Raw genomic sequence first — 17566 nt, 5'->3', positions numbered from 1 at the left:
TAGAAATAGCAAACGGCAGCCCACCACTACCCCAGCACTGCTGAGAACCCTCCCCCGCACCAGGGCCCAGTTTCTGGAAGCTTCTAGGAACTTCTCAAAGACCCAAAGATAGCGATGAGGCAAAGAGAGGAAAAATACCATCAGAAAGACAGAAATATAATTTTCCCATATTTAAATTAAAGATTTTTTTTTTCCCCCAGAGAAGTAAGCTAGACTATTTAACCAACTGAGAAATATGTGTTCTTACAGCTTGGCAGCTTGCAGAAAATGTTGAGACTGCAGCCTGCTTCTGTCAAAGCTAAGCAAAAGAGTACACAGTTTTCTTTCCAGGGCCCTGGCACTGCCCACCCTGCCTCCTTCCCCAGCTCTCCGCCTCATGGCACAGAAGGGCTGCGTAGTGAATGCCTGTGCACACTAATCCCAGCCTTGGTTAGGGCGGTCTGCTGCCTTCAGCCCGAGGACACGTGCCTGCAGGTGCTGTGTCCTCTGGGGCAGGTGAGTGGCCAGCACGGTAATTGCTGAGATAGGGTTAGACATCTGTAGCAGCCCAGATGTGTCCAGAGGTGATAACTGATCTTCAAGCTCACTATTCAGGTCAGTAATGACCAATAAAGGACAAAGTGTTGAGCAGATCTGGGGAGGAGCATGTGATGGCTCCATCTGCCTCTCTGTGTTTGTCGTGGGCTTGCTTTCATTACCTGCAGACTGGGTCTCCTGGTGCCATCCTTCCCTCTCAGAGCTGACAGTAGCTCCCGTGCATTTGCCATACATAGCTCCCTTTATTCCCCGGCGCGAGGCATGATGACTCCATGATCTATGGCAGCAGTCTGGCCGTCAGCGCGCTGAGTCAGCAGAAGCTCTTGGGGGCCCTGCCTCCTCGACTGTCTGGGACTGCAGGTCTGCTTTCTAAGTGGGAGTCTGGTCGGTGCCCAGATGTGCTGATTCCGTAGAACCCACCAAGTGCCCGTCTTCCTGGACACTGCTGCCCACGCCCACCCCAGCTGGCTTGTTCTTAATTAGCACAAGGAGGAGCTCCCACTGCAGGCCCCTCTCCTCCAACCCTGGAGAGGATGAATGGATACTTTTCCTAACCGGACCCAACAGTGACTTTGCTAAGTAGGAGCCCCAAGGAGAAGCCCACCTCCCCCACCACCGCTGCGTGTGGCCTCCCTGGCTGGAAGGACGGCAGGGCAGGAGGTGGCTGCAGGAACGGGGGCCCTAGGGCAGAGGAGCTGGTCCCAGAGCCAGCCTTTCCGCATTGGCTGCGTGGCTTTGGGGACTCACGGAGCCTTCAGACTCGGGCCCCTCCCTGTGTGTCTGCAGATAAGACACAGCAATATCCTTCACTGTCTGGTTATGAGGAATAGTAACCGTTTCCCACTGCTTAGTGAGCACAAGGGGATCTGCTTACTAAGGGGGTAGGGGTGGAGCTGTGCCCCTGGCCTCGGTTGGCGGATCTGCCTGGTGCTGCCTCTTTCCTAACGTGGTGGCACGTGGCAGTGCCATGGCTTCAGAACCCTCTCAGTGAAGGTCCAGCACCGTCACTGGCCCATGCTCTCAGCCAGGGACAGACCCCAGAAACCGCGGGTGGGCTCAGCGTGTCCTGTGTCCACCCCTGGATGGAGATTCACACACGAGATCCCAGCCCTGGTGTTGGGGGCTGTTCACAGAGAAGAGGTGGCTGTGATGTGGCCTTGCAGGGTCTGTAGACGCCATGCTGAGGACATGTCCCCCAGCAGGCCTCACTACAGGCCAGCAGGACTGTTCTCAGTGGAGCTCAGTGACCTCCCGCCCTCACCCCTGAGGGTAGAAACTGGAGCCCCTCAGAAAGCAGCTCTTATGGACTGAACTGCATCCCCCAAATCCATACGTGTAAGTGCTGCCCCCCAGTCTTAACATATTTGGAGATAGAGCCTTAAAGGAGAGAAGCTTAAGTGGGGTCCTTGGGGTCCGGAGCCCTGATTCAAGATTACCCTGTCTTTCTAAAAAGAGGAGATGAGGACACAGACACACACAGGGCTGAGCCTGTGCAGACTCACGGAGATGCCACCTGCACACCGAGGAGAAGGACCTCAGAAGCCAGCCCTGCCACACCTGTGGATCCCAGAGGTCCAGCCTCATGGGCTGCAGACAGCGAATGCCCTTTGTTCAAGCTGTCCAGTCTCGGGTACTCGGTTACGGCAGCCCTGGCAATAACACAGCAGCCTTCTGGATGAACACCTCTGGAAGCTGGTGAGGAAGGTCACTGTGGCTTTTCTTCCTTGTTCTGAGTTGTAATCTGCAATAGAAAAGGTGCCCTGCATTCTCTCTTATGCTGAACTATTTTTTGTTATTAAGAACCCCATGGATGGGGGTAAACACTGTTCCTATCTCATGTTACAGACGGGGAAACGGACTCCCAGAGGCTCCAGCTGGGAGGCTGTGGGAGGTCGAGGCACCCGCCAGGCTCTGGAGGCGTCTGGCTGCACCGGCTGTCCTGCCCCACCCCACAGGCCCCCTCATCCTTCACCAGGCACAGGTGCACAGGGCCCCTGCCGGGTTTGGGAAAAGAACTTGACCCCCACACGGATGGTCCTGGTGTGGAGAAACCTGTTTCACAGTGGAAGACACGGACAGCAGAGGACACGGACAGCAGAGTCAAGCACAGTTTTAGTCGGAGCCCAGCTTAACACAGGGACATGGAGGGGACAGGGAAGGCCCCAGCCAGAGCAGGTGGAGCAGGAGACGGGTGGAGTGAGTGGTGGAGCTGGTGGCGCAGTGGAGCAGGCGTCGTAGTGGACCGGGTGGCGTGGTGGAGCCGGCAGCACAGTGGAGCAGGCATTACAGTGGACTGGGCAGTGTGGTGGGTTAGAAGAGAGATGGCCTGGGATGCTCAGCAGGGCCGAGTTCCCAGCCGGGAGCTCAGGTGTGGTGATGCCCAAGGGCCTGACGGTGTGAGGAGGGCCCTCTGCTGCTTCCACGCAGCCCACACGCGGGGCCCCGGCAGTGCGGAGATGTTGGAGCGGTGCTGCCTGGTCCCACCCTCAGCCCAGCCGTGGGATGCAGGCTCAGCAGCCCCCGGGTTCCAGTCAATGTCCCCAGGACTCACTCGGGTCAGGCACAGTGTCCAGGCTGTGTGAGTCTCCAGGAGCCGCTGGAACAAAATGCCACACACCCAGTGGCTTCAAACGACAGAAACCTGTTCTCGTGGTTCTGGGTCCAGACGTCTGCGGTCGCGGTGTCTGCTGGGCCGTGCTCCCTCGGGAGGCTGCAGTGGAGGGTCCTCCCTGCCTCTTGCAGCCACTGTGGCCACGTGGCTCCGGTCTCTGTCGCTGTCTGCGTGGGGCCTGCTGCTCTGTGTGTCTGCCCTGAGTCCAGATTTTCTTCTCCCTGTGAGGGAGTGGTGCCCACCCTAATCTGATATGACGCCATTCTAACTCGATCACATCTGCTAGAACCTGCTGCCGAGTAAGACCCCATGCACAGGTATGGGGTCAGGATCTTCATGTCTGTTACTGCAGAACATAGTTCAGCCTCAACAGAGGACTGAATCCAATATAGCACAGTCTTCACTCCTGAGCTCATGGAGGAGGGGGAGGGCTGCCAGGGGCGGCCTCGTTCCGGCGTACCACGGGCAGGAGCAGACTGCAGGGGAGTTGGCCCCGCTGTGGGCAGCCGAGGCGCTGACGTCTCTGATGTCCTATCTGCCAGCCCAGCTGTGTTGGGGGAGCTCCTCTACCCTGAGGGAAAGAACCTGCCTGCATTCATCTTCGCCGCCCTCCTGGGTCAGGAGCCTTGTTTATGGCAGATGGATAAATGTCTGACGGATGAACAAATGATCTGTCTGCACATTTCTCAGCCGACGCCCCCACCTTCCCCCACCTGTCCTACAGCGGCCGAGTGTTGCTCTGTGGCCTGGGACACTGTGTCTGGCTTGAGTGATCACACCAGTCTTGATGAGTTTGGGGGATTTTACTTGTTAGTTTTTCTGCGTAATTTTATTCCCAGGGCTGGGTTTGCCATCGGGGATGCTCTGAGTCGCGCCTGCCAAGGCTGTTCTGCCGAGATGGAGTCATCCCTGAACCCTGCGCCCGCGCAGCCCAGCGGTACGGGGGTGGTGTCAATCCCAGACAGCCCAGGTGTATGGGGGTGGCCTCAATCCCAGACAGCCCAGCAGTACGGGGGTGGCCTCAATCCCACACAGCCCAGGTGTACGGGGGTGGCCTCATTCCCAGAACGCGCATCTTCGGCCATGAGGAAGGGGCTGGTCCTGAGGACAATGGTGGCTCCACGACGGCCTTTAGTCCCTGATACTTCTTGGTGGGGTCAAGGAGACCGAGGGGAGCTCCGGGCCCTGTGTGTTGAGCATTGCTCTATAGGGGGTGGCTGACTCAGGCCCCAAGGTGGGGGCCACAGATTGTGGTTCTCTGGTGACCCCAGATGAAGGCCACCCTTGGGTAGCTTCACTTCCTGAAAAGATGTTTTTAGAGTCTCGTGAGATGAAGCCTGGTGTGGTGAGGCCAGGAGGGAAGGCCTGGAGGCATCGATAGCTGGTGGCCTTCCCCAGCCCATGACCTGTGTGGTTCGCGGGGTCAGAGCCGGGTTCCAGTCAAGTTGTAGAGCCCACACTGATTCCCTCAGCCCCACAGCCTTGGGGAAGTGGGCTTTGCAGGGCACTAGGCACAGCGTCCTTGTTAGCAGTGCTAAACCTGCGTGCTTTTCCCGCGATGCAGTCTTAACTTGGGTGGTTTCGTACATTTCCGGCGACACCGTCCCAACTTGGGTGGTTTCGTACGTTTCCGGCGACGCCGTCCTAACACGGGCGGTTTCGTACGTTTCCGGCGACGCCGTCCTAACTTGGGTGGTTTCGTACATTTCCAGGGCACCTTTACCCACCTCTTTTCCTCTGTGTTTCCGCAGCCTTGGGAGGCAGGGGCGGATTCCTTTTGTTTTGTTTTGTTTTTTTGTTTTGAGATGGAATGTTGGCTCTTGTTGCCCAGGCTGGAGTGCAGTGGTGCGATCTCAGCTCACTGCAGCCTCCGCCTCCTGGGTTCAAGCGATTCTCCTGCCTCAGCCTCCCAAGTAGCTGGGATTACAGGCAGCTGCCACCATGCCCAGCTAATTTTGTGTATTTTTAGTAGAGACGGGGTTTCGCCATGTTGGGCAGGCTGATCTCGAACTCCTGACCTCAGGTGATCCCCCCGCCTTGGCCTCCCAAAGTGCTGGGATTACAGGCGTGAGGCACTGCGCCTGGCAGGGGTGGGTTCTGTCTCGTCCCTGGGACCATCAGCCTGTGAGGGTGTCTCAACAGCGCTGACCCCTGACCCCTGGACCCGAGTCTGCTACCCGGTCCTGGCTCTTTGGTGGAGCCAGCTCATTGCACAGGGCAAGGCTTTGTCGTTGGCAGCTGGCCTGTCCAGGGTTCACCCTGAGCGTGGGCACACACGGCTTTGTCGTCGGCAGCTGGCCTGTCCAGGGTTCACCCTGAGTGTGGGCACACACGGCTTTGTCGTCGGCAGCTGGCCTGTCCAGCGTACACCCTGAGCATGGGCACACACGGCTTTGTCGTCGGCAGCTGGCCTGTCCAGGGTTCACCCTGAGCACACATGTGACATAGTCTTCAGTGGCTTGACCCAGTATTTTGACGTTGCAGAACTGGCCTGAGGTCCTAGAATTCGCTCTGTCTTCAGTCTCAGCTGATGACTGTTCATCTGGGGCAGCCGCGGTGCCTCTTGTCAGACGCCCTTCTGTCCACCGGGTCCACCTGGGCGCTTGGAGGGGGCCTGGGAGGTGTCAACACCGGCCCAAATATTTCATATAAACGGTAGCTCTTCTGCCCCTGGGCCCACAGGCTGGGGCTTGGTGTCAGGCACCTCTCCTGGCAGCACCACGGGAAGGAGGGTCCAGAGAGGCATCGTTTCACTACACACGCACTGGAAGAGGGTGGGCGGTGAGCTGAGCTCCTGCGTGAGAGCGGAGGCTGCCACCAGTGAAGCCCGCAGGGGCATGCTGTCCCGGGGAGAGAGGTGTGTGAGCTGCACACACAGGATGCAGCCTCCAGGAGACAGTGTGCAATGGTGCGATGGGCTGGGGTCCTTGTGTCCCTCACTGGGGCACATTCAGCATCCACTCAAGGAAAGGGCATGTGTCCTCAGGATCCGCCTGGACTGTTTAGCTTGGTCACCTCTGGCCCCTGTCCTTGTGGTTTCTGGCTGGTACTAGACCTGGCCCTTCTCAGTGATGCCTTTCTGCCCTGGGTGAAGTCACCCAAGGCATTCTGGGCTTTCAGGCTGGGCTCCACCCCGTGCCATTCAGGAAGCACCCCAATCATCAGGCAGGCACAGACACCCCAGTCGCCTGTCACTCTCATTTTCCACGTAAGAGACATTGACATCAGCTGGACATGGTGGCACGTGCCTGTGGTCCCAGCTGCTCAGGAGGCTGAGGCGGGAGGATGGCTTGAGCCCAGGAGTTCAAGGCTGCAGTGAGCTGTGATCGCACCACTGCACTCCAGCCTGGGTGACAGGGCCACACCCTGTCTTGTTAAAGAAAAAGAGAGAAACACTGACATGGTGCTGGCTGTATTAGATCTCTTCAAGCCATAGCACTAACTCATGAAGTGGGTATGTGTTTACACATGGAGAAACTGAGGCACAGAGAGGGGACATTCAGAAAGTGGATGTTCAGATAGTAATTGCTGCTGCAGCGTTTGGGCCCAGGAGGTGTGGCCGCCCTGGGAAGGGAGATTCCAGCTTGACCTCCTCCCAGGTGGCAGCCTAGTCCAGCCTTGTTACAGGACAGAAGCCCGAGGGGCCTCATCACCTGTCATCAGAGTGGAGTGGGATGGCAGCCTGCTCCCTTGGCAGAGGGTGAGCCTGCTCTCTGCACCCCTGGGGCCTAGTGCCCGCCGAGCTCCCTGTCCCACCCCGGCAGCCGTCCTCATGCAGCTCACCAGCCTGACGGGTACTGGAGCCCCATGTCCTCAGGAGGCTGGTGGCCAGCACCCCCCTTCCATTAGACCCCTCGCCTGTACCCTACAGAATGGGCTCGATGCCCTGGAGCCCGGGAAGCAGTGGTTCACCGACTAGGAGGGCAGAGGGCAGGGGAGTGGACACCATAAGCCAACAGGACTGGAGGCCACCATGGTGTCACCAGCCGTGCCTGGCCCTGCCCTGCCCTGATGCACTTTGCTGCTCAGCCTAAGAACTAAAGGGCCCTGGGACAGCTCAGGAGGCCTGCTGGGGTTGCTAGAATGAATGCACTGTAGTCCGAGTCCCCGATGTTCTGCATGGTGATTTGAACAGCAGCAACCAACCACAGCCACTCCAGCCCTTCTTGTGGACCTGGCCTTGGGGCGCAGGAAGGGTTGGGGCCTTGGTTGTGACCTGGCTCTGCACCTTCAAGGAGCAGCCCCAGGAGAGAAGCCAAAGGCTTCCTGGACATGGGTGGGATGTGGTGTGTATTTCGTCCCTGAGTCCACTTGGGTTTTTCCCAAGGTACAGTGTCCCTCATCCCAGGTGTCTGTGGAGGTGGCACTACGGTCATCACTCTGTCTTGCTGCTCTCTTCTTTCCTGCTGTTTACTGGAACCTTTTGCATAGGCTCCATTCAAGACAGCGTGTTCAGGCCGGGCCCAGTGGCTTACGCCTGTAATCCCAGCACTTTGGGAGGCCAAGGTGAGCGGATCACCTGAGGTCAGGAGTTTGAGACCAGCCTGACCAATATGGTGAAACCCTGTTTCTACTAAAAATATGAAAATTAGCTTGGCATGTTGGTGTGTGCCTGTAGTCCCAGCTACTCAGGAGGCTGAGGCAGGAGAATCGCTTGAACCCGGGAGGCAGAGGTTGAGGTGAGCCAAGATCGCGCCACTGCACTTCGGCCTGGGTGGCAGAGCAAGACTCTGTCTAAAAAAAAATAAAAGAATGGCATGTTCCTTCGTACAGCAGGCTCCTCCTGAGTTTAACGTCAGATGGAAACTTCTAGTGAGGAAGAGAAAGTATCACTTACCTGGATGACTGGGGCTGGGAGGTTTGGTTTTGTTGTTTGTGTCTGAGCACGGGATCAACTTCTTATGTAAGCTGAACGCACGCTCCACAGGCTCAGGACCATGCCCTCTCGTCACTCCTGATGGAAAGGCTTGTGTGGGCCAAACATCAGGTGCCTGCAGGTGCAGCGGGCAGCTCGGGACCACACCGTTCATGTCGGTTTGTTGGGCGTCCACAGCCCAGTGTGATGGCAAGCTCACTCTGGGGCCAATTCTGAGCCCTCTGGGGACTGGGTTCTGGAACAATGGCTGCAGGCTGGAGGATGCAGACCTTGGCCTTGGGCTGTGGATGACTGGGCGCCCGCAGACCCAGCAGAGGGGAGCTCAGAGCCAGCTTCCTTTCCAGGCCCCAGGGGTGCAGTGAGGAGGAGCGCCAGCTGCGACCCAGGCCACAAGTGTCCACAGGCAGAGAGGGCTGGCTGGGCCTGGCCGCAGGATGGCCACGCTGGCAGCTCCAGGAAGCCAGGAGGGGAGGCATCTGAGGCTCTGTGTCTCAAAGGTGTGAGTGTGAGGCTGCTCTGTCCCCGGGGCAGGTCCCTTCACCCCTGAGCCTCAGGTCCTGTTGAGTGCGGGTTCTAATTCCCACGGCCCCGTTGGGTAGACAAGGCTGTGACAAGGTGACGGCAAAGTCGTTCCCAGAGCAGCGACTGGCACCCAGGAGCTCAGGAACCGCAGCTGGTCAGGGTGCTGGAGATGACCCCTGGCCCTGACGGAACCTGGGATTTGGGGAGGCCCCGCAGCTGCGAGACCCTCATCATCACCGCCTCTGGCTGAGTAAGGAATTTAGCGCGAGGCAGATGAGGCCTAACCCAGGTGGGCAGGTGCCTGGAGGTGCCCGCGCGGGAGACAGCATCAGGGTGGGCTCGGAAATTTCAGTAGGGCCGGGGTCCCATGATGAGTTTTCTGGCCACGGTCCGTTCAAGGGCAGATTCTCAGGGCTGCCTGGGGCCCAGGGAAAGGGGGAGTGTCGGGCGGAAGCTGAGCCCCAGGGCCTCTGCCTCCCGTTGAAGAGAATCCTCCAGGGGCCAGATGGGGCAGGGGAACGTCGACATGGGGACCCTGTGAGGATGGAGGCAGAGATGAGGGTGATGCGTCTCCCAGGCAAGGAGCACTGAGGATTGCTGGGAGCACCAGAAACCCCCAGGGGGCCTGGAGTGGACCCTCCCTCAGATCTTCCAGCAAGAACTGGCCCTGTCCACACCTTGAGTCTGGGCAAGAACTAACTGCTGTGTCAGACTCCCGTCCCCCAGTGTGTGGTCCTTTGGGCAGCCACAGGAACGGCACAGACCTGTAGAGGCCCAGCGTGGATGGCCAGGGGAGGGTGGCTCCGTGGTGGGGGTGCGGCCAGGTCCCCCAGCCTGCAGCGGCCGTTCTGGGTGAGCTCTGTAGTCTGTGGCCTCAGAGGCACAGGAAGCTGGGAGGGGTTTGAATTGGATACAGGGAATAGGGAGCCACGGATGGTTCTTGAGCTGGGGAGTGGCAAAGTGATACGGCCGCTTAGAGGAAAGAAGCCAGCAAGTAGGGGTGGGAAGGGCTCTGCCCGAGGCCAACAACCCCTCCAGGTCATGCACAGACGGCGCCCCACCCTCCCAAGACACAAGGAAGGGTGGGTGATTTGGGGGCGCTGTCTGGTGGCCTGGATGTCCCCCACAGCACTGAGGATGAGCTCTTAGTTTCAGGCCCTCCAGGAGGCCGGCTGGCGGGAGCCGGGGAGCGAAGAGGAGCCTGTGTTCCCTGTGGCCTTGGGCAGCGTCTGCAGGAGGCTCACCGTCTCTCTCTCTTTGCTCCTCAGGTCTCCTGACAAACACAGCCCCTGAGGGGCCCCGGGAGTGGCCTTGGCTCCCCTGGAGAGCCCACGCCTCAGCCACAGTTCTCTGCCCGCCTCGGACTTCGCCCATTCTCTGCCGCCCGCCCACTCCGTTTCCCTGTGGTCCGTGAAGGACAGCCTCAGGCCTCGGCATCCTGAGCTTCGGTCTGTCCGGCCGACCTGAGGAGGCCGGACTGGACACACAGGCGGGGGGCGGCCCCGGGCATCAGCAATACGCAGTCTGTGGGAGCCCGGCCGACCCAGCCCCCGCCGACCGTGGCGTTGGCCCTGCTGTCCTCGGAGGATGAGGAGGAGGAGGCTCCGGCAGCCACTGCAGGCTGCAGCCCAGCCCGCCTGAGACACGACGCCCGCCCCAGGGGACTGTCAGGCGTAGAAGTGGCGTCCTCCCGTGCCCCAGACTGTCCGAATTGCTTTTATTTTCTTATACTTTCAGTATACTCCATAGACCAAAGAGCAAAATCTATCTGAACGTGGACGCACCCTCACTGTCAGGATCCCTGGGGTCGCTTGTGGGGACGGGAGGGCATGGTGGCAGAGACACGCTGGTGGCCCTGGCGGAGCGGAGAGGGCGGTCGTGGTGGAGGCCTCCACCCCAGGAGCACCCCGGCACACCCTAGGAGGATGGGCTTTGGCTGCGCGGAGGCCGTGGCACACTTGCGGGAGGCAGCCGGGGCGCGGCCGGCGATGGCCCCCACGCAGACGCCGAGAGCCCCCGGGAACACAGTCCGCTTGATTCCTCTGTACTTAGATCGACTTTACCGTACTAAAATCACTTTCTGTTTTAACCGGTTAAACATGCCTCTTCTACAGCTCCATTTTTGATAGTTGGATAATCCAGTATATCTGCCAAGAGCATGTTGAGTCTCCCGTGACTGCTGCCTCGTCGATACTCCATTTAGCTCCAGAAAGCAAAGAAAACTCTAGTAACACTTGTTTGAAAGAGATCATTAAATGTATTTTGCAAAGCGTAAAGTTATATATTTAACAGTTTTTATATGTTGTATATTTGTAGAAAATCCTATTTAACAATTAACGTGGCAGTCCCGGCCGTCCTGAGAGTCGGGCCGAGCCCCGTGTGTTTCTGAAGACTCCGGGCGTGGGACATGGTGGGGAGGTGGCGCCCCTCAGACCCTGGGGTGCCAGGCGTGGAAGGCGGGACTCTGGGAGAAGCGTGTGGAGGACTGTGGCGTCGGTGTCCCAGAGGCATCGGTCGTGCCCGGGGAGGCCGGGTTCCCTTCGCTGTGGGCCAGGTTTGGTGGCTCGATTCCCCCTTTGGTCTCTGTGTTGGTCAACACTGAGTGTACAATATTTTGAACATGCTTCTTCCAATGGGTTTTGTTTCCCGTTTCCTGCCCCTTTCGCCACTCACGGACCTTGAGGCCAGTTGGCGGCCCTTCTCCCCACGTCTGTGTCCCCGCGTTCTGAGAAGTCCTCCGTCTTTGTGTCAGTAGGTCCAGAAAGCCGCGCTGGGCAGAGGCACAGGCGGGGCCAGCAGGGCCGAGGAATAAGGGACAGTTCTGTTTTTTCTCTCCTGGCCGTCGTACGCCAGCTTCCTTCATTTTCCTGAGTTCCCGCTGAAGTATACTACCTACAAGTCCAATTAACATGAGTATTATGCTAGTTCTATCCTACTAAAAAAATATAAAAAATAACTATATAGAAGCTGTTCCAGCAACCATAGACTAAAGGTACAAAAGAAAATCCATTTATTTAAGTCCTGTTCCAGTATCCATGAAGACTTAATTTACCTTTCAGTCACCACAAATTTCTAGGCATTAGTATCCTGGACTAAAAGAAGGGGCTGAGGTTGGGTTTGTCATCACAGAGCGGGTGGGCCTGGAAAGGGCCCTTCCCAAGCTGCCCCGGCTCTGGCGGCCCGGGCCGCAGCCTCTGCCAGCCAGCGTCCTCACGGCCTCCCCCTCGCCTGGTTCTTTTGAAAGCAAGTGTAGACACCTTCGAGGGCAGAGATCGGGAGATTTAAGATGTTACAGCATATTTTTTTTCTTGTTTTACAGTATTCAATTTTGTGTTGATTCAGCTAAATTATGAAAAATAAAGAAAAACTCCTTTGATAAGCATGGCTTTTGTTCCCTGGGCATGGTGTCCTGGGAGAGGGGCTGTGGCTGGTGTGGCTGGTGGGGATGACAGGCGGGGGCCAGCACAGGGACCCCCAGGGTCAGAGCAGACAGTGCCTGTGGCCCTCATGGCATAGCCGGCACCGCCTGTGAGCCCCTGGGTTCTTCTGCACCCGCAAGGATGGCCTCTGCAGCCCCGCCCCAGACAAGTGGGCAGTGCCTGGCCACAGCCCTCTGGGGTGCTGTCATCCCTGCCTGAATATCGCTGCCCCACACAGACACTGTGCCCTGAGTCCCTCCATGGGTCTGACGTACGGCCGCCTGAGTGCGGCAGGCATCGGCTCTCCTTCATTCCTCCCCTGGCCAGTGCGGAAGCCCAGGCTGTCGTTAGGGAGGCTGGCCCCAGGTTCTCGTGAGCTGGCCCCACGCAGGTGCCAGACACAGAACTCCCCAAGGAGACCCAGTCTGAAGCGCCCCCTTTGCAGAGACGTCCCCTCAGATCCCCAAAGAGCAGTGCTGGAGCCCAGAGCCTCCTTGCTGCCCACACCTGAGGCCACCTCGGTGGGCCACTGGCTACTCCCCAGCTGCTATTCACAGGGAACCTCAGCCCGGACGGCTGGGCCAGGGGTCTGCGCCACGGGCTGCCTGGCTGTCTGCGCTTCCTTCCTAGGAGACGTCACTGGTCTTTGGAGCCGTCAAGGTGGACAGACAAAGCCTCAACTTTTCCTGCAAGGGGCCGGGCTTGTTCTGGGAGGGAGGGCAGGAGGCAGAGCTACAGTGGCTGCAGGAGCCCCGGGCCAACCTTTTCCCCATCAGCAGCCCCGGTGCCTGGGCTGGAGAGTCTTCGGTTCCCTCCCACAGAGGTGAGGCACCACCTGGAGTGTGGCTCTGGGACTCTGTGGTCAGCACAGTCAGACAGGATGGGGCAGCCTGACCAGGAGAGGTGCCACCAGCCTGTTCCTGTATCACAGTGAGAGCTGGGAGGAGAGGCGTCAGTGTGCTGGGAAGAAAGCAGCCCCCGCCATCAATCCCTGAGGAGCAGCCTCACACACACAGGCTGAGCACAGGGGCCTGAACCTGGGCCTGTCCTGCTGTGAGCCCCGTGCAGGCTCCTGGGGGTGCGTCTCCCAGGAAGCTCCCTGCTGCCTAGGTCAGGAGGCACCGGGACTCCCAGCACTGGCTGCACAAGCTGCTTCTGCTCCCTGTGCACTGAGGGAAGGTGGTCATGCCTCGCCTAACTCAGGCTGCTGGGAGCAGTGCCTGCCCCGTCCGAGGGGAGAACAGGCTCCGTCCCCAAGGTGAGGGGTCCGGGGGAAGCCCTTTGCAGGCGTGGATGCCCACAGATGGGCTCTGGGGGTGGCCGCAGCCTCCTCTGTGCCCGAGAGCCACCCTCCCAGGGCCCCGGGCCAGTTGAGCCACCAGCAGAGTCTGCAAATGAGACACTCAGAGATAGTCCTTGGCCTCCCGGGACCCTCTGCCCAGGGCCCCCGCTGGCCACCCTGTGCAGCCCCAGTAGGACAACAAGAGCAGGCAGAGGCCACACCTCGAGGGCACGACCTTGGTTAGGGGCAGCCCTGGCCACTGTTGTCTAAGGGGCAGGGCTAGGGGTCTCCATCCTTTCTGTCCTGGGCAGTGGAACAGTGTCACGAAGGCCTGGCTGGAAGCCACACTGCATGGTGTTCCTCACGATGGCCCGAGGCTGGCCATGCTTCCTCTCCGAGCCTCAGTTTCCCCATTGATAGAATAAAGAGAACCTTGCCAAGCTCACAGGGTGTCAGGAGGTGGAAAGTGACCAGCACTCGAGGCAAAGGTGCTCATGGTCCTGACTGAAGCCTTGCACTTCCTCCCCAGGCCCCGTGTCACCCTTGAGGGGTAACCCTGGGCACTGGTGCTCGCCCACCACTCCCGCCTCCCAGCTCCCTGTTCAGTGCTGGCCTTCGGAGATGCTGTCTGGACCAAGCTCTCTCTCTCCCTCTAGTGAGGTCTGTGACCGGGACCCATCGCTTCTCTGAGCCTCAGCTGCTCGATCACGAGGTGGGGACCCCATAAGCCTCTGCCCTCCTGAGCCTCTGGGGCCAGGGTAGGCACCTCCTATGCAGGTCCTCCTGCTGCCCTCCCTGTCTCAGACGTGAGCTGCCCTTCCAGACTGGCCAGTTCAGACTGTGGGTGGGGTCCACGTCCCAGGGGCATGGATCCACATGGGGACCCGTGTGGATAAGAACAAGGCGGGAGGCAGCAGGCTGGTGTGGGTGGCAGTGGCCCAGCAGCAGCGGGAAGCAGGCAGAAGGGCCCTGTTGGAGTGCGAGTGTGTGTGTATGTGTGTGTGCCTGTGGTGTGTTTGTGTGGTATGTCTGCGTGTGTGGTGTGTGTATTGTGCATGTGCAGTGTGTGCGCATATGGGTGTGTATGTGTACGACTGTGCATGTGTGTGTGTATGTGTGTGTGCATATGTGTGTGCACGTGTGTGTGCACATAGATGTGCTTATTTTCACCAGCACCCTCATGTACTGAGCACTTTCTGAGTCAAGGGTCCAGTGAGGAGCCCTACAGGATTCCTGAGTTCAAAGAGCCCTCAGGAATGGGGAGTGGTCCCCAAGGTCAAGCAGCCCCTAAGGTTGTGCCCAGAGCGTGTGTCAGAGGGCAGCTGAAACAGGCTATTCTGGGACTTTTGGAGCCCACCCAATGCCCCCCGGTCCTGCACCGCCCCCATCCCACCTCGGGTTCTACACTGCCTGAGTTCCCCCAGCCCAGGTCCTGCACTGCCCGAGTTTTCCCCCAGCGTCCTGTCCTGCCCATGTTCCCCCAACCCGGGTCCTGCACTGCACTGCCTGCATCCCCCCTCAGGTCCTCCTGCACTGCTCATGTCCCCCCACGCCAGAGGTTCTGAACTGCCCGTGTCCCCCGCCCAGGTCCTGCATTGTCCGCTACCCCCTGGGGGCCTCCTTCACTGCCTGAGTTCCCCCTAAGGGTCCTGCACTGCCTGCGTCCTCCCCTGCCTAGTGTTTTAGATGCCGCAGTTAACTGTAGCCTTGACATCCAGAGCATGACCGCTCTGTTGTTCTGATCCTGAGCTGACTGTCAGCTTGAGAAGTCAGCGCCCCCATAGAATTTAAGGAACCGAAATCTCAGAGACCCTGGTGGTCCCCTCAGCAGGCAGAGGTGGGGCCTGCTCTTGCTCCTGGGTAGGAGGTCACCAGGCAGAAACTGGGCCGAGGCCCCCAGCAGCCCCCAGCCCCAGCCTAGACTCTCCCCTGGGAGCCTGAGAGCCCCATGGGCCACTGCCCTGCTGCCTTAGATGGCCCAAGTGGGCCGGTCCCCGGAGAAGCCACACTGGGCCAGAGGAGGGTCCGGGGGAGGTGAGCCATGTGTCCACCTTGTCGGGATGAGGAATGGGGCTGGGTGGGCACCAGGCTGATCAGTGGGGAGCCAGGATCTCAGGACAGCAGGGACAGCAAGGACAGCAGCCTTCCCTACACCCCAGGTGCCAGTGCCCTCATTCGAGCATCTGTCCCAGCCGCCGTCTCCACCAGCATCTGTCCCAACCGCCCAGGGCTGCCTCCCTGTCTCCCAGCTCCTAGGAGGCTGCCTGCCCCGGGGAGACGGGAGACATGGATGTGGGGGCGTGGCCAGGCCTGGCACCTCCCGCACACCCTGTGTCCGGCCCTCTGCAGGTGCTGCCTCTATTGGCCTCTCCAGGTTCTCGGCGAGCTCTGGGTGAGGTGGGCACTCAGAGCCCTGGGGCTGCTTCCGGAAGTCTAGGTCCTTTGGTGTCTTAGCCACCCCAGGCCTCAGGTGCAGCCTATGACCATGCAGCACTTCATCCCTGCTCCGGCAGGTCCCCGGTTCGAGGGGGTCTCCCCTTCCACAGCACTGCTCTGCTCAGCCCTCACACTGGGGGACCTCTCAGTTCCCGGGGACAGTCCTCTGCTCCTTCCGCGCGCTGGCCTGTCTTGCGCTGTGGCCCCGTGTGCCTTCTCTATGGGGCCGTTGGCTTCCTTAGAGGACGTCCTGCATCTTAAATACCTTATTTCTTCCCTCTGCACCCAGACTCATAGAATTACTCTGAAATAATAGCCACATTTACTTTCTCCTTTTACAAATGTCACCCTATTTGTTCCTCCCGCCAACACTGCAGGGAGGGGATTAGTCTCTTTCTTGGGTGGGCGGTGAGGTGGCCAGGCCAGCACCACGTGGGTCAGCTTGGGATACAGACCCTCTTCCTCCGTGGACACTCGCTCGGAGGGCTTCCTTCTGGGGTAAAGGGAGCGGGAACCTAGCTCCTGCAGGCCAGTGCCACCCAGTCCCGTCTCGAAGGGGGAAGACGAAGGCTGAGGAAGGAGCATCTGATCCCGCCCATGGAAGGGTGCTGAGGGAAAGGCCATTCTGACACCTGTGAAATCGGCAAGGAGGACCTCATCAGCACCGCTGCCACGGGGCCAGGACTGAGGACGTGGCGTGAGATGGGCTCAGCTCCAATCCACCAGCCACGGCGGGAGCTCTGCTTCACAGAGTAGGGCTGTGTGGATGGGAAATGACTAAGCAGAGACACAGGGACCCGGAGACACAGGGATCTGGAGACGCAGGGATCCGGAGACGCAGGGGCCCTGAGACACAGGGATCTGGGGGACCCGGAGACGCAGGGATCTGGAGACGCAGGGACCCGGAGACCAAGGGGCCTGGAGATGCAGGAATCTGGAGACACAGTGACCAGCCTGGAGGCTTAGTGGGCTGGCGAGATTCTCGAGGAAAGCAGGCAGAGGACAGACATGGAAGGTGGGAGAGGAGGAACCTGCCCTGCAGCTACAAGGGTAGGCTCCTCCCTACACTGACCCAGCAGAAGTTTTGCTAACGCTGGACTCGACAAGGACGAGCAGAAGCCCCAGGTCGAGGCCTTGTGGAGATGAAGGCTCAGAGGGACCCAGCCAAACCTTGGCCAGAAGGAGAGTCTTGGTCCTGAGCCTCCCGACCAAACCACTGCACTGCAGGCAGTGACCTCTCGCAGGATAGCAGCAATGGGCTCAGCCCCGCAGCAACAGAAGAGGAGAAAGAAACTCCCAGGGAAGTGGCACGCCTCTCGCTTTGTGAGGAAACTGGAAGGCTTTGGTACAGGCCTGGCTGGGTGTGGTCATAGCAGGGCTTGGAGGATTCTTTGGAGAGAGGCAAGAAGGAGAAGGAAGGAGGAGGGATAGAGAGTGGGAAGGAGGAAGAGGAAGAAGGGGGAGGGGAGGAGGGGGAAGAGGAGGGGAGGACAAGGGAGGAAGGGTGAGGAGAAGGATGAGGGTAGGAGGGAGGAGAAGGAGGGGAGGAGAGGGAAGAGGATGTGGGGGGGGGAGGAGGGAAGAGGGAAGCAGGGGGAGGAGGAGAATTTGGGGAGGAGAGGGAGGAAGGGGGATGGAAGAGGGAAGCAGGGGGAGGAAGAGAGGAGGATGGAGGAGGAGAGGACGAGAGGGAGAAGGAGGAGAAGGAGGAGGAGGGAGGAGGAGGAGGGGAGTTTGGGGAGGAGGGGAGGAGAGGGAGGAGGGGGGACAGAAGAGGGAAGCAGGGGGAGGAAGAGGGGAGGATGGAGGGGGAGGAGGAGGAGGAGAGGAGGAGGAGGAGAGGGAGGAGGAGGAGAGGAGGACTGCTGAAAGCTGCTTCCAAT

General features: G+C 59.5%; 1 protein-coding gene across 3 annotated transcripts in view; it reads left to right on the top strand.

The window, feature by feature from the left end:
• FAM19A5 (family with sequence similarity 19 member A5, C-C motif chemokine like) overlaps positions 1-17566 on the top strand; it is a 347289-nt gene that overhangs the window by 243620 nt on the left and 86103 nt on the right. For 2 of the 3 annotated variants that reach the window (XM_025399345.1, XM_025399347.1), the window contains exon 4: positions 9815-11925. The exons of the other annotated variant lie outside the window; for it this stretch is intronic. In XM_025399345.1, the coding sequence (XP_025255130.1) occupies positions 9815-9823 (9 nt within the window). In that variant the 3' untranslated portion in view covers positions 9824-11925. Of the gene's footprint in view, positions 1-9814; positions 11926-17566 lie in introns of those variants that run through there. 3 annotated transcript variants of the gene reach the window in all.

This window comes from Theropithecus gelada, chromosome 10 (assembly GCF_003255815.1).
Source record: "Theropithecus gelada isolate Dixy chromosome 10, Tgel_1.0, whole genome shotgun sequence".
Classification (NCBI taxonomy): Eukaryota; Metazoa; Chordata; class Mammalia; order Primates; family Cercopithecidae; genus Theropithecus; species Theropithecus gelada.
This window is presented reverse-complemented; position numbering and strand designations above follow the sequence as displayed.